General features: G+C 33.5%; 1 protein-coding gene across 12 annotated transcripts in view; it reads right to left on the reverse strand.

Moving 5' to 3' along the window:
- MTF2 (metal response element binding transcription factor 2) overlaps nucleotides 1-27,904 on the reverse strand; it is a 78,030-nt gene that overhangs the window by 6,216 nt on the left and 43,910 nt on the right. For 5 of the 12 annotated variants that reach the window (XM_035718019.2, XM_035718018.2, XM_035718015.2 and 2 more), the window contains 9 exons: nucleotides 27,301-27,424; nucleotides 20,788-20,855; nucleotides 19,081-19,251; nucleotides 14,983-15,088; nucleotides 14,808-14,860; nucleotides 14,592-14,696; nucleotides 12,510-12,825; nucleotides 10,850-10,901; nucleotides 8,313-8,908 (listed from right to left, as the gene is read on the reverse strand). In XM_035718019.2, the coding sequence (XP_035573912.1) occupies nucleotides 8,859-8,908; nucleotides 10,850-10,901; nucleotides 12,510-12,825; nucleotides 14,592-14,696; nucleotides 14,808-14,860; nucleotides 14,983-15,088; nucleotides 19,081-19,251; nucleotides 20,788-20,855; nucleotides 27,301-27,424 (1,045 nt within the window). In that variant the 3' untranslated portion in view covers nucleotides 8,313-8,858. Of the gene's footprint in view, nucleotides 1-8,312; nucleotides 8,909-10,380; nucleotides 12,826-13,001; nucleotides 13,075-14,591; nucleotides 14,697-14,807; nucleotides 14,861-14,982; nucleotides 15,089-19,080; nucleotides 19,252-20,787; nucleotides 20,856-27,300; nucleotides 27,425-27,904 lie in introns of those variants that run through there. The other 7 variants (XR_007411483.1, XM_049111670.1, XM_049111674.1 and 4 more) reach the window with 5 other exon arrangements.

The following is a 27,904-nucleotide window of genomic DNA, read 5'->3' on the forward strand; positions in this document are numbered from 1 at the left end:
CTAAAAGAGTGTCCAGAGGTTATACTACAATTACGTGGTTATCAGAACACCACCATGGGAAAACCACACCAATTTCCCAATGTTGCACAATCAGCTTTCCGTGTATCTCAACAGAGAAGCTATCCTTGACTTTCTCAAAAGCTGATTTTTCAGTGGACAATCCAGGCATACAAGTATATAATGAAACTCTTGAACACAATGATTGATTCCTTCACCCAAAAGGTAACAAAGTCTTTTTGCTGTAAAGACCCTTAGGATTAAGGCCTATATGGCAGATATGACTGAGAAGCACCTTACTAAATATAATACAAACTACTATAAATTCTTAAATGCCAAAGGGACATAAATTTAAAACCAAATGTGCTAGGAATTACTACTCCACTATCCTTGGACATACAGCAAAGGAGAAAAGGATGAACAAAAACCAGTTTGTTGAGACAGGGGAAGAGGGAAAGTTTAGGTAACATTATGCAAATAGCCCACATATATTATCAAAGGAAGGGTATTTTCTATTTGGCACCCAAGGGAAGATGAGGATGCAGTACCTTTATATCCTCAAAGCATCTAATACAAATTAAAATTATCACAATATTCCAGGTTAAGTTTTAATTTTTAGAATGAGAAAAATTTGAGCATTATTGTCTAGGCCTTTGTAGAACACAAAAGCGAAAAATCTGCCCTTTAAGAGTTGACAGTGTAACTGGAGAGAAAGGCTAGTATTCAGGACTCATCAATTACTCATTTTTCTTAGCTTTATCATTCATTGCTCCAAGAATTTAGCTGGGATCCCTCAAACTTGGGTTGTGTCCTTCTCATGTACTGTTTCAAAGCACTGACCATGACGTATCATAATTAATGCATACAAACCCTCTACCAGACTGACAGCAGAGTATAGGTCTATTCTACCCACGCATCCAGCACAATGCCTAAAAAAAACACAGTATCTGTTAATGCAAAGATGATGCCCACTGTTTAGAAATGAGATGTGAAGTTCAAAACGACAGGAATGATCTTTTAGTAAAAATAAATTAAAAGTCTACAAGTTTAAGGCTATGTTTTTTTAAATTTTTTTTCTTTATTTATGACAGTCACAAACAGAGAGAGAGAGAGAGAGAGAGGCAGAGACACAGGCAGAGGGAGAAGCAGACTCCATGCACCAGGAGCCCGACATGGGATTCGATCCCGGGTCTCCAGGATCGCGCCCTGGGCCAAAGGCAGGCGCCAAACCGCTGCGCCACCCAGGGATCCCTAAGGCTATGTTTATATAACATTATCTCTGGACTGTAGAATGGAAGATTTTTGGAGTTCTGTGTTACACAAATTTCTTGCTAAATCATTTTTATATCACAGAAAATAATAAAGCTTTTCCTTTCTTTTTTTTTAAATATTTTTTTCTTTATTTATGATAGTCACACAGAGAGAGAGAGAGACAGAGACACAGGCAGAGGGAGAAGCAGGCTCCATGCAGGGAGCCCGACGTGGGACTCGATCCCGGGTCTCCAGGATCGCGCCCTGGGCCAAAGGCAGGCGCCAAACCACTGCGCCACCCAGGGATCCCAAGCTTTTCCTTTCAGGGAAAAAAAATAACAGTTGATAAAAGATTTCCTCCCTTGTTTTTCTTATCTACCATATCCAATGCCCTTTTCTTCTAAACCACAGTTTCATTCTCTTAGGACTGCTTCACTAATTCTCTCTTTTGGTGCCAGCTGAGAAACAACTTGGGGTTAAGCAGAAAAGCAATACTTTAGAAACATTAGCATTATTAACTCCAAGTCAGGGTTAAATAGGGCAAAGGAGTACTTTTCACCCCAGGTTAGAATAATTTCTATCACAGGAAAATCCAGTATTGAATACTACCGCAGGTTACTTATAAAAGGGAGAAATTACTTAGTAATATTTAGTTTCCATGGTCCTCTAATACTGGGCTATAGCAAAATGCTTGTCATTTTCTAAACCTAAACTTATACTTTTTAATACCAAAGACAAAATAGTGTAGTTTTTCAGTGAGGTCAGATTCAGTAACTACTTGAATATTTTGATGCTGTTTTTTAGTGTTAGCCAAGAAGCCCACCTGATACTTTTCTATCACTCTGAATATAAGTATTTTAAGTATTATCATTAATTTTTCTCTCCAGGACAGTCTTTTCCTCATTCGTTTTAAAAATCAAACTACTTGCACATTATTTTCTGTATTCTTTTCAGAAAGTATTTCCAATTATTATTTTTATTACAACCTGCTTTTTATGCAACACCACTTTGGACTTAGCAGACATCTGAATTCACAACAGTGTCCACCTACAAAGCCCCACCAATTATTCTATTGGAAACACTTCCAAGTGCTTTTGCTTCAGAATAAAACGTAAGTTTCCCCTGATACAGATATCACTTGCTTTTGTTCAGCTAACACGATAATTCTGCTCTAATTAGTTCTCTATGATAGTATGGTGAGACAGAATATGGTCATATTTTTATTGAAATTTTTCTACAAATTTTCTTCATAGTACCATCATGAAGAAACTTAAGTAAGTTTTAGGGTCTTTGCTTAATGGTGATAAGCAAATTTTTAATACTAAAGAACAGAAGCTTCTGGGAAATGCCTAGCAGTAGCAACTAACAACTATTCTTGCTCAGTAATACAGTCCTACTCCATTTCTTTACTTCTTCCATTACTTTCAAGCATGAACTTTTTATTACAACCACATCTACCTTCCTTACTATTCTCTAAGTAGACCTGCTCCTCATCTATTCCATTTAATATCACTGGCTTCCCAGGTTCTCAAAACTTAAAAGCCTTACCTGCTCAGCCATCAGGTACTGTCAGCTCAGCTCCCTAATCACTCTTAGACATATTCCTACCATTCCCACTGCTTCTACCTCAGATTTATTTACATGCAAATCTAGACTTGGCACTCATCACCATTTCCCTCAAAGTGATGTTACACACCAGTGTCAAAGTAATCTCAAAACACACTATCACGTGGCAGTCTCATCAGAATCCTGACCCTTTTCAGCCTCACCCACATCACATCCCAACCATTTCTGTGTGTAGGCTTAAAGACCTTCTTCCTTCTTTCACTTGCTCCCTTTTCTACAGGTTCCTATCTTTCGTGTTCCAGTTTAAACTCCTTCATTAAGTCTTCCGTAATAATTCTTCTCTCAAAATGTCCTCCACAGCCAGCCCCCCGGACAAAAGTAACCTCTCCTGCCTCAAATCCTCTTGCGACTCTAACCCCTTTAAATAACTGAACATACACATTCTTATCTTCCTAGCAAAAAGAAAACTAGGGGATGAAGGTAACTTGCATCTATTCTACATTTTCCTCCTAGTGGTCTCTTGGAAAACTACCGACACCAAAATACCAAATGAGATGTTCAATCTCAACGCCAGGCCTATTCCTACTCTGCTCCTTCATTATGAACTGAGCTTTATTTTCCCTTAGCCTATATATTTAAGCTAACCCACTCTTCAAGGTACAACCTAACAAGTATGACAGCCCAAAACAATCTCATTTCTCTGGTGATATATATATAGCACCTATTTGGATACTTGGATACCTGGAGTCGCATTTTCCAATGTTATTTAATTCTCAGGTTTATAACCTACCTCCCCAACTGTGCCAGTTTCTATATCTCTTGAACTTTCCCTTAACCAAAGATCACTTCTGAATTTATTTATACTGTTTCTTATCCTATCCTACTTTTGCCAGTCAAAATCTGATCCTCCTTCAAAGCCAAATGCAGAGGCAGCCCAGGTGGCTCAGCAGTTTAGAGCTGCCTTCAGCCCAGGGCCTGATCCTGGAGACCCAGGATCAAGTCCCACATTGGCTCCCTGCATGGAGCCTGCTTCTCCCTCTGCCTGTGTCTCTGCCTCTCTCTGAGTCTCTCATGAATAAATAAATAAAATATTAAAAAAAAAAAGCCAAATGCAAACAACATTCTGTTCAGTAAGTCTTTCTCTAGGGGTGCCTGGGTGACTCAGTGGTTGAGTGTCTGCCTTTGGCTTAAGTCCTGATGCGGACTTGATCCTGGGGTCCTGGGATAGAATCCCACATCAGGCTCCCTGCTTCTGTGCCTATGTCTCTGCCTTTCTCTGTGTCTCTCATGAATAAATAAAATCTCTTTTAAAAAAAAATCTTTCTCTAATGTCTCTCCAGGTTCCTATGGAACTTTGACAAGTATTCCATACTACTTACCACATTTCAACTTAAATTTAGCTGTATTTATAGGTCTGTGCCCTTCAAAACTTAAGAACTCAGACCAGGATTCCTAATATTTCATCTCCCTTCACAGCAACTCCTAGGTATTCAAAGAATGACTGTAGCATTTAAATAAACAGCACAAAATGGTTTGAAATACCATTAGGAACTGAAACATACAAAAAAAAGTCCTGTAATAATACTCGTGGGTTAAATTTTATCTCCCCCTTCCCCAACCAATGCCAAGTCCTAATTTAAGCACCTGTGAATGGACCTTAGTTAGATATAGGGTCTTTATAGGTATAATTAAGTTAAAGATCTTGAGAGAGCATCCTCCTGGTTTTAGGGTGGGGCCTTAATTCAATGACTGCTATCTTTATAAAGAATTAAGAGATTTGGCAGAGGGTAAACTATAAAATTGGAGATAGGAAGTGGAGCAATGTGTCTACAGCCAAGGATTGCTGGCTGCTACCAGAAGGGATCAACCTTGCCACCACCCTGATTTCAGACTTCTAGCCTCTAGAACCGTTAAGAGATAAATTGCTGTGGTTTTAATGCTACCAAGTTTGTGACAAAATGTTATGCCAGCCCTGGGAAACAAATACAAACACCTCAGTTGTATGGCATTTAAGCATCTAGGAAAATAAACTTTTCTTCATTTTCAAAGATAATGAGATTCTTAGGAAATAATTTCTTTGGGTTTTATTTTGCTAAAACTTTATTTTACCTCATTTTATGCAATGGATTTTATTTATAAATAAGTTGTGGCTTATTTTAAACTGAGTTTAGTGCAACCTCTCAATATAAAATGTCCTATGTTAAGGATACAATTTTAAAAGATAAAAACCGGAATCCCTGGGTGGCACAGCGGTTTGGCGCCTGTCTTTGGCCCAGGGCGCGATCCTGGAGACCTGGGATTGAATCCCACGTCGGGCTCCCGGTGCATGGAGCCTGCTCCTCCCTCTGCCTATGTCTCTGCCTCTCTGTGTGTGTGTGTGTGACTATCATAAATAAAAATTAAAAAAAAACATGTTTAAAAAAAATAAAAGATGTAAAACCAAAGTTATACCCATGTATGCTATGAAAAAGAAATCCATGCTATTTCTAAAGCAAATAATTCGTTGTGAATAGATGAAGTTCTATTTTATCACTGTATTTTCACTGCAATATAAATCTGAATGTTCTTAATGGTGAAGGTTCATATTTTCAACCTAACTTGGTATTAGGTATGGACCAACATTTTGTTTATTCTCTATTAAAAAAAATTTAACCCAGCACTTCCCTTTTAATTATTATGCCATGTTTCAAAGTTATCCAACTTTCGCTTAAGTCAGTATGCTTAAGAAACACAAATAATTTCAATGAGCCTAAACTAACTGTAAAGCTCTCAGATTCCAAATATATGTATGACTGTGTATTTTTCTAATTTTGCTTATCTAAGACACCGGCAACTTCCATTAGCAGATAAAATCTATTATAATAACACAGCTGATAACATACATATTTTGTCCAGGAAGGATCCCAAAATAAATCTAAATTGTATTTTAAAGAGCACAAGCCTTTATAATAAGTACTACTTTTTAAGTTCAAACTTAGTTTTAAAATATTTTCAAACTTTTGAAAATCATTTCAAAAATAATTTTTTAAAAGTCAGAAGTTTAATCCTGAAATGTTTTGAATTATACCTCCCACATAAAAAAAAAAGTAACAAGCACAGGTTAACTTAAATTTTACACATTTTCCTGACTTAAGCCAAGTTCATAAAACAAACCAAAGTTATTAGTCTTTCTGCCCAAAGGTCCTGTCCCCATGCTTTAATAAAAGCACCTTTTTTTTGCACCAAAATCAAACAAAAAAATTCAGCTGACATACAAACATTAGTTTACATGAATTTGGTAAAACAATTATTTTCTTAGAAATTATGATCCTCTGAAGCTTGACTGACATTTTAACTGCAATTTCAGCAAAGTACTAATAAGCTAAAATTTTTAGTATCAATTCTTGCACTCATTTAACCTACAAAGTCATGGAAATTCCAGTCGTTAATTATTGCTCTGATTGAAACATCATCTCCTTTTCTCCTTTTTATTCCTTCAAGCTACCTTTATGACTATTTAGTATGTGCATATAACAAAGCCATGTCAATTTGCTATTCTTATATGACAAGTACCACACTAGACAAGACACTATTTTCTCTTTTCCATAATGCAGAGATGGCATGGGCCATTCAGTCTATCATCTTACGGGAGTGGAAAAGCCACCTGGCTCAACTATGAGCCATGGAGGCAGTTTTGGTTCCTATGTCCCTGTTTATCATCAAATCTGTTCCAGAATCCAAAAGCAGATCCACTGATATTCTTTTGTACTGTAATTTTGCTTTTGTCTAATGATATTGGTTTTGTACTGTAATTTTGCTTTTGTCCTGTTCCACTTTCTAGTTAATAGAAAACAATGGTGCTACGTTTTCCAATACATTTTTGCTATCTTAAGGTAATCTCAACATCGTTTAGAGGCACAAAATAGTCAACCTACTCTAGCCTATGTACTTATTCAGTTGTCAGATTTCTAAAAATCTCAACCACTTATACATTATAAAATAGGAAGCAAGAAAAACAAAATGAGAAATCCTTTTGAGTAATGAATATTTCAAAAGTGGGCTGCTAGTTTTTCAAAGGAAATCACTCTTGAAAACATACTCAAGAATCTTAAAAAAAAAAAATTCAGAACTGTGGGTAAAATAAGGTTTAAAATTTTTACGTGGTTCTGTCTTTGTGCCAGAAAACCTTGCTTAAATTTTTTTTCAATTCTACAGTGAATTAATAATGTTTAGAAGCAAGGTGGGAGAAAGGAAAGCCACTCATTGCACTGTAAATAAATGTAGTTTATTAATGTGGCACTGCCACAGAAGATATATGTAAAGCAGACAAGTATAATATAAAAGCACCACCTAGCCTAAGTCATGAAGAATACGGACTGATTCCCCTATCCACATTTAGACCTCTGAGACTACCACCATATTATAGCAACATATAATAGATTAATGTTCACAATGTCTCAGTAATTAGGAAAAAGATTAACATGCTAAAGATAGTGTTTTAAAAACATCAGTACTTAATACATTCTAGGAAAATCTTTAATGAAGTGGCATTTTAAATATTTCTGGTCTCATTTAATGGCTTAAAAGTTCTTAAAGAACAAACTATGATTTATGAGGAGGATCAAGAATGAGTTTTTAGTGACACATTTCACTGGAAATTTTACACCCAAAGATAAAAATAACATAGAAAAGTCTCAAATACCAGGTTATGCAAAATTATAATACAAAGGAAAAGCCAGACCTGTTATAGATCCACTCTAGGATTCTGGAAGAGATTTGGTAATAAAAGAATATAGGAATCAAACTGTGGTTCCACAAATCTTAGATGAGCTAATAGGTTTTCCCTTCCAAAACCTTCTCCAATGTGCATCATCTCCTTAAACTTCTCCAGAAAAAGTTTAACTTCACAGATATCTAAGCAAGCTTTATATACTTTGCAAAGGGGACTCAAATTTTCAAAAATCTTGTCTCAAATTCTATATAGGCAAAATTTCCTTACTTCCACTAACAAAGTCAAAGATAAAATACATAAGAGGTCAATTACCAGCCAAAACAATACTAATTGTAACCCTTCACTAAGCATATATTTAGTATTTATACCAAATACTACAACCTCATTTTGAGTTATTATTTATTTACTTATATAAATTGTTATATATCTACAACTACATATGCATAATTTATAGAAACACTATAATAGTAATATTAGATTTTATTTTTTTAATAAATTTATTTTTTATTGGTGTTCAATTTGACAACATATAGAATAACACCCAGTGCTCATCCCGTCACGTGCCCACCAAATTTTAAAAAGACATTCAAAACATTTGAAAAGCTTGATTTTTTTTTTTTAAGATTTTATTTTAAAGCTTGATTTCTTAAAAGAATTGTTTTTGGTGGGCTATGAAAAACTTACTTTTAATTAGCTGCTAGATATTCATTCAGATATTGTCAACATTTTTTTCTTTTAAGCATTTGACATAATTAATGATGGGTTGAATAAACTTGGTAGAACTCCGTAACAAATGTAAACTAGTTTTATTTAATCCCTAAGTCTAGGCCACACACAAAGCACTAAGGATCAAACATAAAATATCCACAAGGGAATCTGCAGACACTAATAGGCACATGGAGATTACCTCTCACACTACGCCTTCAATATTGAATAGAGCCCTCCAAAAACATTTATCTGCCATATTTCTGTAGCACCGATCTTGCATATATTTTGTTTCATGAACTCAATGGCAGCGCTATCCCTATGATACTCAAGAAAATTCAATGAAAGTAATTAAATATTAAGGAATAAGATTTTTATTGGATAAAGTTGAGCTCTGGAGGGCCACAAACCATTATCTAAGACTTTTTCTGACCCCTATGAACCAATCTGTCTGTTTTGAGACGGTATCACCCTTACTGTGCATGCATGGGAAGAAAAAGAGAAAAAATTAATTATCTTCTGGTAAATCCAAGAACAAAAATTAGACTAATGATTTTGAACAAGGTATATTTTTGTTTCATCCAATAAGTATATTTTATCATCTATGAAGGTTTTGTTCATTTGTTGCTTAAATCCAGTAGAATTTTCTTGAATAAGATATCACATTCCTTGAAGGTGCTGCAAAAGTAAGGAATTATTATTACTAAGCATTCAGTTTCAATGCTCATCATTTCTAACAGAGAAAATAGCAAACGGAGCAAGCAAAGACTGATTGTGTTGGGCAGAAGTGAGGAAAGGAAGAAAAATAGAGTGAGCTAGTTAATTTGCAGTCTTATCCTAATTTTAAAAATAAAGACAATATAGTGTTTGATCTAGCTATTGCTCTAAGACATTTTAATATAACTTAAAAAGTACAAATATTGTATTTACTCCCATACTATTTGTTATTCAGAGAGCCAATCAGTTTGCTTTCATAGCTTCTCTCATCTCTAAATTTTTATCAGTTTGACATCTGGTTTCTTAACCACTACTAATTATAAAAGAATCCATTACCAGATAAAATTCTCACTTTACATTTAACTGTTAAGTTTTTATTTTCCTGAGGAAAGAAGTTGACTGATCAACTGCCGCAGAAGAAATTAAAGGAGATGTTTGGGAGTGTATTATTTGTAGAAGTATTTAAATATAACTTAAAGACGAAAACTTCCCCACATTAAAAAGGGCATTCTTTTTACTATTTTCCAAAGGTGCATGGACATCTTCCTTTGTCATCACATCCTCATTCAAACAACTCTAGAATTACGTTATACAACAGTCTACTTTAACTATGTAAGTCAGACTATGCTCCAACCAAAACTTAATAGTACCTGATAGGAACTCAACCAAATAGTCCAAAAGAATTCTACTCCCAACACTGATAACAGTAATCTTCTGAGTATATACACAATAGAAACCAAACATGTACAGTTGGACGTAACTTGTAAAATATAAGGAGAGAGGTACCCTCACTCACACATCAGTGAACATTTACTTGTTAAACATTTAGTAACAAAAGATGACTAGCAAGATCTGACTTCATCACTCCTACATTAGAATTTATAGAATAACTCTTGATAAGCTCACATTCTGATCTAGTCAGATCATGTAAGAATCCATACTTCTCATTTTATAATCAGGATATTTATAAAAATGCATTTGTTTTGAATAAAACCAGTAAGGCATACTATTTTTACATCTTTTCTTTCTATAGTCTAGGGGCAAAGCTTTTTAGGAAAAAAAAACAAAACCAAAATCCTTTGCTGTGAACCTGACACCTTCTATATAAGCAAAAAGAAAAAAAAAGTCGAAAGTCTGAAATTTTTTGAATTTTGGGGACAATGTAGATAGGGGGAGATATATTGTCTTTCAAGTAGGAAGTGTATAAACTGACTAAACATAGTTTATTTTTTAAAGAATCATTTTAGATGAACATACAATAATTACTATTTAAGGGACAAGAGGAAAATGAAAGCCGAGTTTCATAACGATTAATTCAAGTGAACATATTTACAATGGAATTGGAAAATCCTCAGCTCCCTGGCTAGATAAAAGCAGTCATCTACTGCATCAGTGTGTATTTTCAAGCAAATACAGAAGCAAAACTCATTAGCTCTTTAAAAAATACACACATTTAATGTTGGTCTGTTTTAATTCTAAGTAAAGCAATTCCAAAAATACAAACTGAACATCAGAGCCATGTGGAACCACCATGATAAAATAAGACAGACATTCACAATAATTACGTCTAAAGACAGTTCAGCTTAATAAATCATCTTCCAAGTATACTAAAGAAAGAGTTACTAAAAATACTGCTGGTGTTCAGTTAGAATTAAAGGACTTTGGGGAAAATGAAATAATATGATACAGGTGGAGTGAATAAGGTTACACGGGATTTACATTTTCCATTACCCCTAGATATAAACAAACATTCAAAATCAACACAAACTCTGTGTGTTATTCAAAATATTGCAGCTGCAGGAAAGGCAACTTTAAATTAATAGCTAGGGGAAAATCAAGTTTTGGTGGAGGTAAACAGAAGTGACAGTTTTTAATTTGCACTTTTGTAAAGCTCATTTATACCTGGCCAACCAGGAACCAAATGCAGGACAACGAAGTTCTCTGCTTCTTTTGGCTATAATGTGATAAGAAAAGGTCATCTTTTGAAGATGTTTAAAGAAATAAAGCAACTTTCTTTATAAACAGTCAAATAATCAATCAATGGAATAAATAAGTACTAACCCACATTTTTACCGCTCTGTAACCACTACACTTTACATATTTTTCATTTTGGCGGCAAATTCCCCAATTTTTAGGCAAAATCCACCAATCACTTTTAAGAGTAAAATGAATAGCCACCAAAATAAGAATATTCTTCTGTTTACTCTTTGGCTAAAAAAGAAAACAAACAAACAAAACAAAACAAAAAGAAACAGAAGACAACTCTAACACTGGTGATAAAAGAAACTGTTTTTTTACATGTAAAATAAAGTTATCAATTTAAATCTTGGTACATTTTATAAAAACAAGAGGTAATGTTGTAATAAAACAGCAGTAGCCTTGTCAGGCAACATACTGTTTGTTAACCCTGTGCAATAAAATACTTTGTTCATACTACACTTATTCAACATGACTAACAGTTACTACAGACATTTCAGGAATCTTCACGGGACTCCTATAGACTTACTGTTAAAACTGAGAGACATTTACAATCATAATGTGCCATGAAAACTTGAAAACGTTACTTCTAGTAGGAAATAATGTTCATATTATTTGAATTGGTTTTAGGTACTGAACAGCTGAGTTACAAGGACTGAAACTGAAAAGCATTCTAAAAGCCCATGAACACTGTTGTTCACACCCTTCTTCAGAACACACTAAACTTTAAACTTGTTTGACACATTTCTCTTCATACATAGCAAGCAACAGCACCCAATAAAAGCCTGAGAAGAAATGCTGCTGTGTAAATACTGCAACTATTCCTGAAAAAAGAATTATGGGATATATACTCCAAAGCTGCCCATTCCCATAATTTGTATTGCATAGGTCACATAATCACACACATATATATACACCCTTGTGTATATATATGCACATGCAAAGAATATATTAAGACGACAATGAAGTCTAGTCACAGAGCAATTTACAGGCTCAATATATTTTTTACACTTTGCTTGAAAGAAAATTTCAATATTTTACAGTCTTTTAGTAGGCATTATATACACTGCACTTTATGAAATCTGAAAGGTATTGAAATAAATTTTTTCCAACATTTTGGTAACAAAACAGACAACGTTTCTCCAAATACTTGTGCTATCTATCTACATGATCTGTTTGATCTGATAACCACTAATCACAAAAACTGACTCAATGGAATAATTAGAAAAATTATCTAACACCATGCATGGATTTGAATCATTTTTAATATCCTATCCTAGAAACATTCTACAAATCTTAAGATTTAAAAAATTAAGTCTCTGTTCTGATTTTTAAAAGATATCTTTTTATGACAATATCCATAACATTGACAGGTACATGTTAAGGCTAGTATCATCTCCTTTTGTGAACTTTTTTGACTTTTTTTTTTTTTTTTTTTTTTTTTTAAGAAAGATAGTAAAAGCCAGACTCCTTTATCCTTTAGGGCTTTGAACTGTACCTACAGAAAATGAGAGTGCAGTGAACATAATGTTCAGTCCTACAGTCAGGATGCAGTTGCTCCTTCCCATTCCACAAGATACTGCACCTTTCCATCAAGTGTCACCCGACGAGCCAATACTCGGTATTTTTCACCACATGCTATTCTACCTGCAGCACCAAAATAACTGGTAATGGAGTTTTTTAGATGATTGAGTTGCAACTCCTGATCTGCTAAGTTATTCAAAATCTCTGTGTTGAGTTCATCAAACTGGTAATCTTCTTTGCCTTCATCATCTTTTACAATTTCTGAGTTCTGAGTCTGGAGTGCTCTTCTTGGAAGACGACCCCTTCTCCTCCGTAAATGTGGTATTGCAGCAGGCCAAGATCTTCCTGTACGAGTTCTTTTTCTGGAGTCAGATAATCTATGGAACAACAGAGTCCTATAATTGTCTACTGAGTTTATAAAGCATCCTCTGACCAAACAGTACATTCTCAGATTTTTTTCTATCACTCTACTGTAAGTATATATCCTTGCTGACATAAAAGTCAGCCAAACCAAAACAATACATGCTATTTTTATAAATGGATTATCACTCGCCTTCGTTAGATTCCATCACCTTCTTGGGGCTGACCTTTGAAGAGCTTTTCTTCCTTAACAATGTACTATTAAGCTTAAAAGAATCAGAGGAAGTTTTTAATTACGAGGCCAATAAGACAAATTCTTACCAAGAAGAGGTCCTATTGCATTATATATTGTCAACAGTTATCAATAAATAGAAAACAGTTCATTCACTCATTCAATACAGCAAATATTTAATAAGCACCTACTCCATACTCAACATTGTTCCCTGTGCTTAAATAAATGGTAAAACTAGAATAAATGTTCTCTTATTACCAGTTCTAGGCCTAGTGAAGTAATATAATGAACTGGAACAAGCATAAACTAGAAATCAGGGTACCCCTGAATCTAGCTCTGTGATATTGGCCAAATTCAAATATTCCTCTGTATTCTCTTCTGTAAAGAGATTAAGTGAAGGGGTTGAAATAGATCATCTTTCAGTCATTTTCAGCTCAGGAACTCAAGGATTTTACAATCTTATAACAAGGGAAGCATATAGCATTACAGCTAAATTCAAAGGCTTTAACAGTAACACTGCTCAACTCAACATCCCAGCTCTGTTATGCTTGCTAATAAACATGCTAGTTTGGCGTATTTCTTAAAACTTAGTTTCAGTTTATCTTTAAAATGGGAATAATAGGACTTACAATTCAACAGAATGTTTTATGAATTAAATAAGACAATATATGTATGAAGATCAGCACAATGCTTGGGTAAGAGGCCAAAAATAGTTCACCCTATTAATCATAATTCATTAAAAAATGAGTTACATTTTAAGCTTTTTAATACTCTGAATTTCGTATGATGTACATGAGCAGTTTTTCATTTGTGAACAAAAATTAAACTAAGGGAAATAGGGCAGCCTGGGTGGCTCAGCAGTTCAGTGCTGCCTTCAGCCCAGGTCATGATCCTGGAGACCCAGGATCCAGTCCCACGTTGGGCTCCCCACAGGGAGCCTGCTTCTCCCTCTGCCTGTGTCTCTGCCTTTCTCTCTCTCTCTCATTCTCTCTCTCTCTTTCCCTGTGTCTCTCATGAATGGATAAATAAAATCTTGGAAGGAAAAAAAAAAAAAAACCCTAAGGGAAATATAAAACTTGCAAACTCATAGCTCTGACCCCAAGAAACTCTCTCTTCATACCTGGTATTATGCTTTAGAAAGGTGTCCTTCTGAATAGTCAGGTTAACTAAAATATTAGAGGAGAAGTCTGCTATTGACAGAAATCCTGAGTTTAAAATCCTTTTAGTAACAAAAGGATTTACATGTCTGATTTAGATATTTAAAAAAAAAAACAGTCTTCATGAGCAAGGCACACCTAAATATTATAAGCATAAAAAGGTCTCAAGTAAAAGAACATAGCCTATAAACACCAGTATACCTCTTTTCCGTTCAAAAGGAAAATTTCCTGATAAATATTAACAACCTAAGGAATCTACATATGGATTGCTTCCCAAATGCTGAAAGCCATACTTAAATCACTTTAATTGCTAAAAATTTATTTAATCATTACTTTACAAGAAAAAAATTATCTAGAAGAAAATGAGTAAGGAGTATGAATATAAAATATCTACCCATAATGCCTGGAAATGCTAGACGAGGTAGTTTCTTTTGCACTGGAAGCACCCGTGAAATCCACATCTGAGGTATTGGATGAATGTGCAGTTCCCTCAGTTCTCCTGAGACAAAAGAATTTAAATGGTATAACGACTATATTACATAACAATAGAAATACTCATTTCCCCCCAAAAGAAAATTCCTAGGATAGGAGAAAATAACTTGCTATTTACCCTATAGAACAAGGTAAATCCAAGGTAGGATTCTCTGAAATTGATTCCTTATCCTGCAAAATAAAAAATGACATATTTAAAGCAGTGTTCTAAAGTAAGTGGAAAAGATGCTCATTTCTCAGTTAACTTCAAGCATCCTTCCTCTTTGAGAACATATAACAACACGTCCTCTTACCAAAGGTGGCTCAGCAGTTTTCTGAATCATTTTTCTTGTATATGGGCCCGGTGGACGACCTACAGATTTTTTCTTTCCTTTTTTTTCTATTCCATTGCTTACTTCCCTGAAACATAAAACCATTAAGTATTTAATCTCTACATAAAGAAAACAAAAAGACAATAGATAATACACAGTGGCTTGGCTCTACTTATGTAATAATTAGGTTATACTTCTTATATTTTTATATTAATGGTAATATAAAAACAAAGAAATTAAATGTAAGTTGAATCTATAAGCTTAGTCAAGGGCATAGATAATACGTTCTAATTTAAATATATATTTCTTGATTTAAGAGATATTTACATAGAAAGGTTTAAGGAAAAAAAGTGTTCTCTTTATAATTCTGAAAAATATATAGCACCTAAGAGTTAAAAAGCAAAAACAAAAAACAAATAGACTACTTATATTGGCTAGACGATTTCAAAACTCCCAGAAGTTCAATATTTAGTTTAGGTAGTTTTAGGTATTATGTGGGTACTTGGGAGATATTTCAAAAATTTACTACTAAAAGTTATTACAAATTTAGTAGTTACCCACATGGAGCCAGGAAGTATCATTATTAAAATATAATAGTTATAAACACAGGTTGCCTTTAGAAATGAATATATATTTATCCTTGAATTATGTTTATAAGAAAGAAATGAAGCCCAGGGTGGCAGTGTAGAGGAAGGAATTCTTCTTACAGGCAGGAAGTCATTCAAAAGGCACAATTATAAAGATCTAAAAAACCATTTTTGAGACATAAAAGCAAGTATCCAAGCACCACGCAGGGGGGAGGAAAAACAATGGTCAAAGATTATCTCTAATTAATAGAAGGGAAGAAGAAAAAGGGCAAATACCAACATATAGAACATCTACTTAATTTATTCAACAAACATATGTACCATATAAAAGGGATATTAATATTAGATCATAGAAATATAAAGATTTTTCCTGTGTGAAGGGGTTCAAAATATAGTCAGAAGTTAACAAAGATATATACAAGCAGGCTAATAAAAAGGGTTCAGTGCTGTAAGAAAATTACCCAGGAAAACTTAAATAAAAAAACATGGAAAAGGAGGAATAATAATATATAATAGGCTAGAAAGAGGTGAATGGAGAAAACCAGAAGACAACTACTCCAGGCACCCAACTAAAGTTGGGGAAGTACAAGGAAGGAGAAAGGCAACTAGAAAAACAAAGCATAACTAGAACTATAATCAAAAGTCTCAAGGATAAGGTAGATGGGGTATACATTTTGGTGGTGGTGGGGCGGGGGGATGGGGGGGAGGTCAACATTTATAGAGGACTCTGGGACTCAAGAAAGTACTCTCAGATTAAAAGGACCAATTCATAGACAGGATCCAGAAGGAATAGAGAAATGCCTTTAAAGAAAGTTGAACCATTTCCTGGTAGCATCAAATGAAAACCTGATAGCTAACCCATATGGAGTTATCTTATTAATATCATGATAGAAATGAGAAAATTTGCGTAAACTTTCTAATTCATAATATGGGCAACTGATAGCAAAGGATTGATGATAAAATCTGAAAGTGCTAGGAAAATTTTTTCCTTTAGGAAAAAAAAACTTGAAAGCAGTATCTACTTTATTACAAATTCAAATGGATATGAAACACTGTCAACCCTGTGTAATTATCTTTTCTTACTCTCCAAGATGACTATCTCATACCTTTTATTTGCTCCTTAAATCTCTACACAAACCTCTCAGCCATCTTTACAACTTATTATTTCACTTAGAAAACAGAAGCTACCATGCAATAATCTTAGTCATCTTCCAAATGTCAACTCTATAATAGTACTAGCATCTTTACCCATTTTCACCCAATTTCAACAAGAGTGTAAAGTCCTTCAATCAAAGGCCATTCCCACATTTAAGTTTTAAATCCCTTTCCCTTTAGCTTCTCAAGGACTTTACCTTCCCACTCTCCTGTGCCAATCTCCTCTCCACTGTATCATTCCTACTAGCACATAAAAATAGGTTCCAATTAATTTTCCATCTATTAAAATATCATCACTTGAGTACTTCCTTCTCCTCTTCAAACTTCCATTTGTCTACCTCTCTTCATAATAAAACTACTTGAGTGTTGGTGACAGATATCCTTTCCACTTTCTCCCTTCTCATTCAGAATTCTTAAAGATTATTTCCTATTTTCCCCTTTTCCTTTATTATCATCATTATTATTTTGAATCTGCCTATGTCCCTTTGTTGTAGATAAAGCCCAGTCTTGACATGTTAATTGAGCAATGCTGGATTCAATCACACTTCAACCACTTCAATCTGACTTCTATCCTTACCTCCAAAAAAAACAAAAAACAAAAAACCCTCCTGTTTCTGTCAAAGTCAGTAATAACAGAATGTTATTTTATGCAATAAACATTTTTCTCTCATCTTAAATCCACCTCTCAGCAGTATTCAATACTGTTTATTATGCTCATCTTCCTTGCAACACTCCCCTTCTCTTGGTTTTCAAGACACCAAACTTTCCTGATTTCCTCCTAACTTACTGATCATCCTTTTTTAGCCTCTTTCGTTTATTTTACCTCTTCCAAATCTCCAAATGATAACAGGGCATTATTCTGGGTCACAGTAGCCCCCCACTCCGACCCCGCTCTTGCTTCCTATGCAATTACACTCATTTTCAAGGCCTTCTAAATCAGCTTCCAAATTTCTATCATGTGCCCTGATCTCTCCTGAGGCTCCTGGCTTTATACACCCAGTTGTCTGTACTTAACATCATCACTTACATATCCCTTATAAAAAATCCCGAACTCAATTGGTATGAGACAGAAGAATGCTTCACTCACCTTGCCAAAATCTGTTCTTGTAGGTCTTGGTAACAGATATCACCACTGACCAGTTGCTCAAGCCAGAAATCTGGGCATTATATAACTTCATTCCTCCCTTTCTTTCATAAATTTAATTCATTAGCAAAGGCAATAAATTCTGTCTTCAACAGAGGTCTTGGATCTATTTTCTCTCCATTTGATACCACCTACCGGGGCAATCTCTCACCTGGACAACAAGTATTTTTTCTTGCTTCTATTCTTAAACTCTATACCTATCCATTCTCCAAATAGCATACAAGGAGTATTTTTAAAGGATAATTCAATCTGCTTATATCTTTAAATAGCTCTCCATTACGCTTGAAAAACAACCAAAACTCCTTAGAAGACTTACAGAACTCTATATGATCAGGCCCCACCCAAACTTTCCAACTTTTAAAGGATAATTCAATCTGTTTATATCTTTAAATAGCTCTCCATTACGCTTGAAAAACAACCAACCAAAACTCCATAGAAGACTTACAGAACTCTATATGATCAGGCCCCACCCAAACTTTCCAACACCTGATGCTATTATCTAGCCTTCATTCATACCTAAATAGTCTGTGATTTCCTAGAACCTGCCTTATAGTCTTCATACTTGTATTTCCACCACCTGCAGTATTCTTCTTTTGTTCTTCACACTGTTAGGTTAGTCTCATTCTTGGTGTTTCAGCTTAAATATCATCTTAAATATTAAGGCATTCCTTAAGCCTTCTTCTTAATAAACTGTTTCACCCTCTATCCATCCCAGTACAATCTAAAACCATATGCTATGTTCTAGATGGCACTGGCATGATCTGTATTTTGTCACTTTTCCCCATTATACTGTAAACCCCATCAGGGCAGAAAGAAAGTCTGTCTTGTTGTTATTACATCCACAGCACTTCGATAGTAAGGTGCTTGAAATATGGAATGAATAAATGGATGAATGAATGAATGAGAAATGAACAAACAAATGAATATGCCAGTACTTAAACTGTCTGCTAACAAAATCAATAGGGCTTATTCCTGGAAAGCCTAAGATCTAAAATAAATAAATAAACATCTAATTTAACTCTTTGTACCTTGTCTAAGCAAGAAATTATAAACAGGAAAACAAATCAAGGTAACTACCACTTGTACTTTCAAATATACTAGTAAGTACTTTCAAATATACTAGTAAGACTAAATAATACATTTTTAGTTACAAATAATCTAAAGAGAAAAACTAAGCCACAGATCAACTTTTACCTTGAATCAGATATAGGTTTGGATGCCTTTCTGCCTTTAATTTTAAATTCATGGGATGTTCCTTCAGGTTCTTTCTCTGCTTTGAAAGCCACATTTGGTGGCACAGGAGGAACACGAATTCGCAACCCAAACAAATGCTTCTTCTTCTTTATTTCTTTCCCAGACATAAACCTAAATTTTTAAAAAAATTAACTAAAAATTTAAAAACTGAACACATATACATGGCAGACCCTAACTCATAACTTTCAGATATAAAGCCTTTACACATGAAAGTCCACCCAATACTACACAACTCACTCTTTCCCTTTGCTTTCCTTGATTCTTATCTGCTCCAGAGCCAAATCCACAGGATATAAGGAGGGAGGGATAGTATCAGAAGGAAGGGAGAAGAGTACATGTCCACTTCCCTTTTTAAAATGTGGCATCTGACTTCTTAAAGGAAGAAGAGTAGAGTAGTGTCTTTTTAGTCCTAACATGTGTTTTCCCATATTTTGGTGTCATCTGTTTAAAAGATGTCCAAAAAGATTTAGGAAAAGAAGAATTATATTTCAGGGTGGATCTGTCAGATCCACTGGTCAGAAAGTAACAAGTGTTATTAGCACTGGTAAAGAGGACCCAGTATGAGAGGTCCAAAAAAATAAAAAGAGTATCTAGTGTATCAGATCTAGAACTGGTAATAACCTGGAGCAGAGAAAGGTTATTTCATTGTGGGTTTAGATCTCTGAAAAATGTGCCCCATAATTCTTTCCCAAAGTCCTCAGGCTCCTTTTTCCAAAACATCCCCACCTACCTTAATTCTACTAGGACCCTGCCTAGCCTCAGGAACCACTACACCAAATGGTTGGAATGTTCTTCCACTGCTATGCAGGTTTGAGAAAGGGGAGCTCTCGTTTCTATCAGATTAGCAACAAATGTATTATCTGGTACCCTAGATTGGATTACAGAATTCACATCCCATAAAGTATTTTTACCAGCACAGTAACTGCTCAAGCACTTTATGGCTTTTTGAACTGGCCTAAAGATCTAGCTACTAGTAATTATGACATTTTAAAGGAGAAAACGCCGTCAAGTTCAAAAAAAGCAACTTGTTACAAACAAGTATTTTATAAAATAGCTCAATGGTTGGTTAGAGCCAGCATATACACTTACAAAATTATTTCTATTGAAATTTTTAAATATTTTAAAGAAACGTAGATATGCCTTTAAAAAAAAAAAAAAAGAAAGCCCTATGGAAGAATATATTAAACAATAATCAATTATCAAAAACTTAGTACTAATACTACTTCTCTGTAACTGATGACAATAACGAATCTTAAAACCATAGAAAATCTCAATCATTTTAAAACCAATATTCTCTATAATACTTTCCACTGTTTGCATTTTCCCACCAGCTAAGACTTTATTTTCAGAATACTGTATTATAAAAACAAGTCATTACTGAACATGTTTTTCAACTGAACAGGCCAAATTCCCCTGAGATATTGATATGCCTGCCTCCCATCCACCAGTCCCAGAGGAATGCTCTTCCCTTCTCCAACCCTTGAGAATCACTGCTTTACCTCTGACTGAAAAAGAATAGGACATTAAAAAGCTTTAATGGTTTGTACTAGTTCTAAACACCAATCCCACAATTCTTAAACAATGCCATTATTCCTTATACTTACTAAATGTCTCCCTCATAGGGATACATAAAATAAATCAACTTACATGGTCTTGTAATCATTTAATGCCTCCAGAACATGCTCATATCTTTCAGATTTTGGTGTGTCTGCCAGCTGTGAAGTATCAAGAAACAATTTAACGCACTATAATTTCATCAATTAGTAATATACAGGTGCTAGACAGAGGCAATGTGATGCAGAAGAAAAGTGTACTGACTGGTAAGTCAGAAGATCTAAGTTCTAATTCCACGTCTTCATTGACTAGCTGTATGATCTAAGGCCATTTAACCTCTTAAGACTTGTTTTTTTATCTAGAAAAAGGGAGTAAAAATCTTTCTCTAATTACCTTACTAGTAATTATATGAATCAAATGATATGTCTGAAAGAACTGTAAAATGCAAAACACTACAAAAATGGGATTTTATTAAATTTATTTTAATTCTATAATCTGAGGAAATAATACATTAGAATGACTTTAATATCAACCATATATAGGTTCTAATAGATATTCTAATCGATACTAATAAGTAACAATATAAAATGTAATGAGAAAGATAAAATTTTACTTCCCGATACTTGTAATATTAGCAGAACCCAATAATCTCTATAACATTGAATAATTCTGTGAAACTCAGGGGGGAGGGGGTTATTTCATAAAAGTTATAGACTTTAGCCAGCCCTAAAATTCAAAATGTCTCAGTAATTTCTTATCACAAATCATTTTGAACACTATCCAATTCTAGAAAAGATTATTTTGTTTCAAAAGGGCTTCCTTAAGAGTCATTTCTGCCTCTTCCAAGTTTAAAGACCTAATAGCAAAAAATATAAATTATAAAAGGACCATTTTCAACTCAAGCCACAAAAGCTTTTTTAAAAAATCCAGAATATTACAATTGATTTTCAAGGGTACCACCAGTATACTCTTTACCAATTTAAATTTCCAAACCTCAGAACTGCTTCAGGTAAAAAGATCAAACAAATCTGCCAAATAGAATGTTGGAGGTAGAAGAGACTTATAGAGCCATCTACTTCAATTCTCTTTATTTTACAGATTAGTTAACAGATATAAAGGTTAAATAAAGTGCTCAAATTCACATAGCTGATTAGTGAGAGAGCTAGAATCTGAACACAGGTGATGATAAGTCCTTTCATTCAACATTCACTAAGAGCCCATACTGTGCTAATGTGCTGGGTGCTTTTAGAAAAAAGAAAGAAATGGGACAGTTTTGTGCCCATGCCTCTAAACCATACCATTTCCTCTTAATTTCTGTAGTGTTCAATGACAGAAAATTTTTATTAAAGAAGAAATAACAGAATCAGACCTTAAAGCTTGAAAGACACTCTAGATGTCCATCTAATTCAAAGTTCCAACAATATTGCAATCCCTTTTAATATATAGTACAGATAGTCATTCAACCTTGGTTTAAATATTACCAATGATGAAAGCTGATGAGGTACCCACTGAGGAAGCCCAATCCATAGATGGACAAAACCTTTCTTCCTGGAACTCTTCTTCTATTCCCTCTTTGACAAGACAGTTCTTCAAATATCTGACAGCAGCTATCATGTCTAAGTATAGGATATGTCTAAGTTTAAAATTAAGTTGAAAATTTTTAGCAGCCACATTACATGATTACTTCATATTAAGCTTTGGCTAACTAATTCCAGCTCTTCCTTATCCCTCACCTCCCCATCTCAACTCAAAAATCTTATCAGATAAACTGATCAAATCAAGTATTCGCTATCATACATTGCTTCTTCTGAACTGGTTGGTTATATTTAAGTCTAAAAGCAGAACTTTATAACTGTTGTTAATCTGATTTGGTTTTCAGGTCAATGTTTGAGATAATCTTTTCTCTAGATTCTCTCATTCTTCTAGAATTAGGGGTAGACACAAAGACAGACCTCTGTGGCTCTCCAGGAGACACTCTGTCAAGGTTATTTCCAAGACACTGACTGCTTTTGTTTCTATTATTCAATTGGCTACATATCCATTTAATTTTTACTTTTAAACTTAACCAGTTCAAATTTGAGTATCTAATGTGAAATTCAGTTATACTATGTCTATACTACACCCATAGCATTTGACATACCAGTGTGGTTAACCATATAAAAAAAAAAAAAAAAACTAGTGTATTTAATATTCTAATAGTGTTTTTCCTTATTGCTTTTTAAATCTTCACAAACCACATCTGAAAAATGTGCTCTACAATTTCTGACAACAAAACTAACTTCTCAAATCTACTCTTTTGCATTTTGAAAAGTACAATGAACTCTTTTTTTGGTACTTCCTCTCTATGGTTCTCAGAAATTTTACCTGTAAGTTCCTTTGGCACTCCAAAACTATTTTGCATAGAAGTATTAATTTCAACTGGCATTATGGAGCCAAGGATCTCCTTTCTGTATTTTGAAGACTCTAAGTACAGATATTACAGTTTAAATCAAATAACCTGTACTAAAAGAGTATCATGTTGTATGTTGACCACCTGACCATGAGATTTATAATTTATACTGCTAACATAATAACCATTTTTTTTTCATAATAACCATTTTTGTTCCTCCCGTCACAGACATTAATCTCACACTAAGCTTTTACTTTCAGGGTTGTAAATTCTGTATAGACAAAAATGCTATTCAGTATAGTTAAAACTCTTCCTGTCAATAAAATATACCTTTAAATCACCAAGTTTGAATTCCATGCTGCCAAGGCTTAAGTATGCAAAAACAGATGAAGTCATCTGTTTGCCAACCTATATGCTGCATATTAATATGAAACACACAAAGTCTCAAGTATTATTAATACACACCTCTATTACACATTTTTTCTCTAGCCAAAACATCATTTCTGCTATAGTATTTCATTTAAGTTTTATCAATGCCTTTCTCCCTTACATCCTTCAAAAGGTAGCAATACACTACTCTGCTATGAATCTTTGAGGTTTAAAATTTAAGATTACCGTTAACAGAAAAGTAGGCTCCCCTTACAGAATCAGGATTTCAGATCACATTAGGAATTAAGGACAAATGATAATAAGCAGATTCCAAAGTATGAATATCTCACTTTAACTCCTAAAAGCAATTTGGTACAACTGTTAATTCCTCAATCTAAATAAAAACCTTAAGCAAAATTTATTTGGGATCTCAAATGTTGCATTACATACTTTTACTATCTCCAAGAAAATATTACAAAACAATAGTTTCTCAAATAGCTACAGTCTATACAAGGAATCAGTTACAAAGATGTAAAAGAAAACAAAATCATATAAGGAAACATGATATAGAACTATCATTATATTCCAATATGTCCTAGAAATTTCAGCTTCTCTTCACAATCTCAAAATAGCCAACTAAGAAAAAAAGTTATACATAAATGTTAAATTTGCCTTTCAGTATGAAAGGATATACTCTCCAAAAAGTTTAATATTTTTGAAACTTTTGTTATAAAAGAAGTCATAGTATTTTCTCTTACCAAAAACAAAGCACAAAACACTAAATGGATACTACTGATTCAATTAAAATTGCTCCAACTAACTAGAAATAGAAATAAGTATTTATGAAGCTTCCAAAATAACATAGTTACCATTAAATTTTGACCAGCTCAAATTAAGTCCTAATTCAGCTCAGAAATGATAAATATAAGTGCCTCCATATGACTAGTGTGTCCACATGTATTCTTAACCAAAATGCCATAAAAATTTCAATCAACTTCTCAAGTCATCCTTTACCCACATGGGGGAAGAAACTCCACATTTAAGAGAGAGCAAAATCATAACTATTTTTCTGTATTGTTTCATCTTTGAAGAGAAACTTCTAGAGCAAGTGTCTATATCATATAATCTAAGTATATATAGTAAGAACTAATGGTCAAAATGACACTCAAGTACTCATTTAACCAACAATATACTTAACATACAGTATTTCCCATGTTTTAAAAGTAATTAAAGGTACTTTAAAAAAGATTTTTAACATAAAAAGATTTTTGAACAAAAAGTTTTATAAACCTAAGTCTGGACTAGTGACAAAACTCAATTTGCAATTCAATTTCAGTTAACCAAAGACATACTATTTTAATAATCTAGAATAATCCACTATTTGTATTACCTTTGATTCTATTATCACAAACATTTAAAAGTAAGCTAAATGAAAATTACTGAATAAATGCTACAGGCTGGTATAAATTTTATGGTCTCATTATTAAAATCACACTCTCAAAACCAATTATAATGACAATATAAATATATAAAAGATTAATACAGAGGATTAAAAGCTAACTTCTATCTGTAAATATCTGAAGATGGAATGACTAAGTTTGAATATTTTCTTTTTTTAATGCAGAGAAAAAGCAATCAGAAATGATTAGAAAATCATTTGTTCTGATAATAAAATTTTTTTTTAGATTTTATTTATTCATTCATGAGAGACACACTGAGAGAGAAAGAGGCAGACACAAGCAGAGGGAGAAGCAGGCTCCATGCAGGGAGTCCAATGTGGGACTCGATCCTGGGACTGTGGGATCACACCCTGAGCCAAAGGCAGGTGCTCAACTGCTGAGCCACCCAGTGTCCCTCTGATAATAAATTTGATGGCTCCAAAAAAATGGAAACACTCCTCAGAAAAGTAAAACTTCTCCACTGTAAAGTTTAAAGAGTATAATGTTCTTAATTTTTTAATTTAAAAAAATTCCCTATTAGCAATAAGAAATAGAAATTTATTTCTAGGACATTATTACATAAGCTAAAGAAAATGAAAATTTATCTACTAGTGAATTTTTTCTGATGTACAGCTAGAACTGAGAATCCTGAGATTCATAACCTGAATTCCTTTCTTTGAAACAGACTGATTTTTGTTTTTTATTTTCAGTCTCTTGAGTAAAATCTAAATAGCATTTTTAATAAGATAGTATTTGAAATAAAATAACTTGAGTCTTTATATGTGTGCCCACCATCTACATGAAGTAACTACGATAGAATTTAATGTGAACCATAAAATATACTAAGACTATAGATGTATCTGCATATGAAGTGCTAAAAGAACCATGGCAAAAAAGAAAGCATTTTTAAAAAGAATATATTAAAGCATTATATAATAAGATGACTATAATGAACACTACAGTTATTAGTGCCTTATATTTACTTTTTTCTTTTATTACTAATCGTTTATTAAAATTTATCAATTTTGTTAGTCACTTGTTCTCTCAAATTTCATCCAGAAAAAGCATGTAACAGAAAAGAATGTTCTATTTCTAACTTAAAACACTCAAAACATCTTAACTCAATTAATTTTAATATCTTTGATTTTAAAAATATTATTTTTAAGTATTCTACAAGTGTTTGATTTATATTTTACGTAGCTGATCTACCACCAACTTTTAAATGTGCATTATTTGCTCTCCCTGATGCCCTGTAAACCCGATATCCTATTTGACAAGAACTTTTTATAAACTGCCCCAAATAACCCAAAACAACCCAAAAATCCCTGATATCCTATTTGACAAGAACTTTTTATAAACTGTCCCATGTCTAAAAGCTACAAAAAACAGAAATTCCTCCTAAATTTCACATTAGTTTATACCTCAAAAAGTAATGTGACTAAAATTCACACATCTAATTCCACATACTATAAAACAAAATTTTTATTTAAGCTAAGAGTAGTTAGGGGCACCTGGTGGCTCAGTCAAAACATATGACTCTTCATTTCAGCTCAGGTCATGATCTCAGGATCGTGAGATGGAGCCCAAGATGGCATTGGGCTCTACAGTAGGCATGGAACTTGCTAAAATTCTCTCTCTGCCCTCCTCCTACCCTTCCCCATCATTCCTACGCTCTCTAAAGGAAAAACAAAACATTAAGCTAAGAGTAGTTAATATCCATATTTTAATAATCCTAAAAATGCTAAAAACAAGGTAGCTATTAAAGTCACTTTCTGCTTTGTGCTCATCTATGGTTTCAAAATCTTCTTCAATGAATATGCATTAACTTTTATATTGCTTTTTCTAAAAGACTCTGTAAACCAGCATATGTGATTAGACTTCGCAAATGAAAAGCAGAATGAGAGGGATAATCTCCAACTAGGATAGCTTCACTCCCTAACTCACTATTTTACACTATTACTGGGTCCTCCCATTCCTGGAAGTCAAAGATATACATACATATATAAGAGAGTACCAATAAGAGAGGAAAGGAGAGTATTGGTTACATCTCTTAAGCTTATAGAAACTTAGAAAAACAGGAGGAGGAACCAAATGCAAGATATACAATAATTAGGATTTCTCCCTCCCTTCTATCTTTAACTACAACAATTCTCATTTCAGAAAATGGAAGAATCAAGTAATTTTCTTCTTCCTTCTACATTTTTCTCTGAGTCAAGAAACAATAAATGGGAGGATAAGAGGACTAGTCCTGATATCCTCATCAATGTTACTTCACCCTGAACTAAAAATAAAATTCTACTTTAAATGTGTGACTTGTACATGTATCTTAGTTGCTTTTAATAGAAACAAAACAAAACAAAACAAGACATCAAACAGCTAATGAAGTTAACCCTAACTAAGACCACTTACCTCTCCAGGATGTAATCTATCCCAGTTTTCATTAATGTATGTCATAAGTTCAAGTTCAGAATCAAAGTATTTCTTCTTGTGAATAACACTTAGGTTGTAAAGGCATAGGTGTGCTATATCTACCCTGGAATCCAAAAATAATCACAATATACAAAAACAATGTTTTTGGGTTTTGTTAAGAAATCACATTAAAAAAAAATAAAAACAGCAATTAAAAAGTCCAAAGTGAAGTATTTAGGTAACCAAAAGGTCAACAGCATAAGTCATATTCACAATATAATAAAACATCACATGAAAATAACTGGAAAAAAAAAAAAAAAAAAAAGAAAATAACTGGAAAACATTAAATACACTCAGTAGTAAATATAAAGTAAAAAATATCTGAATAATTACTTCAAATACATTCAAAGAGGAAGTAACTATATGAAAAAATAACTTAAAATAAAAAATTTTGTATTTCACTTACATATAAGCCTTACAACAGATCATACTTTAACACTTTATCTGATTCATGTGTTAAATCTTATCTTTTCCTAAAATACATTAAGCATTTAATAAAAATTCCTAAGTATTTACTATAAGCATTTTATCAGTAAATCTCCAA

Source organism: Canis lupus, chromosome 6 (assembly GCF_003254725.2).
Source record: "Canis lupus dingo isolate Sandy chromosome 6, ASM325472v2, whole genome shotgun sequence".
NCBI classification, from domain to species: domain Eukaryota; kingdom Metazoa; phylum Chordata; class Mammalia; order Carnivora; family Canidae; genus Canis; species Canis lupus.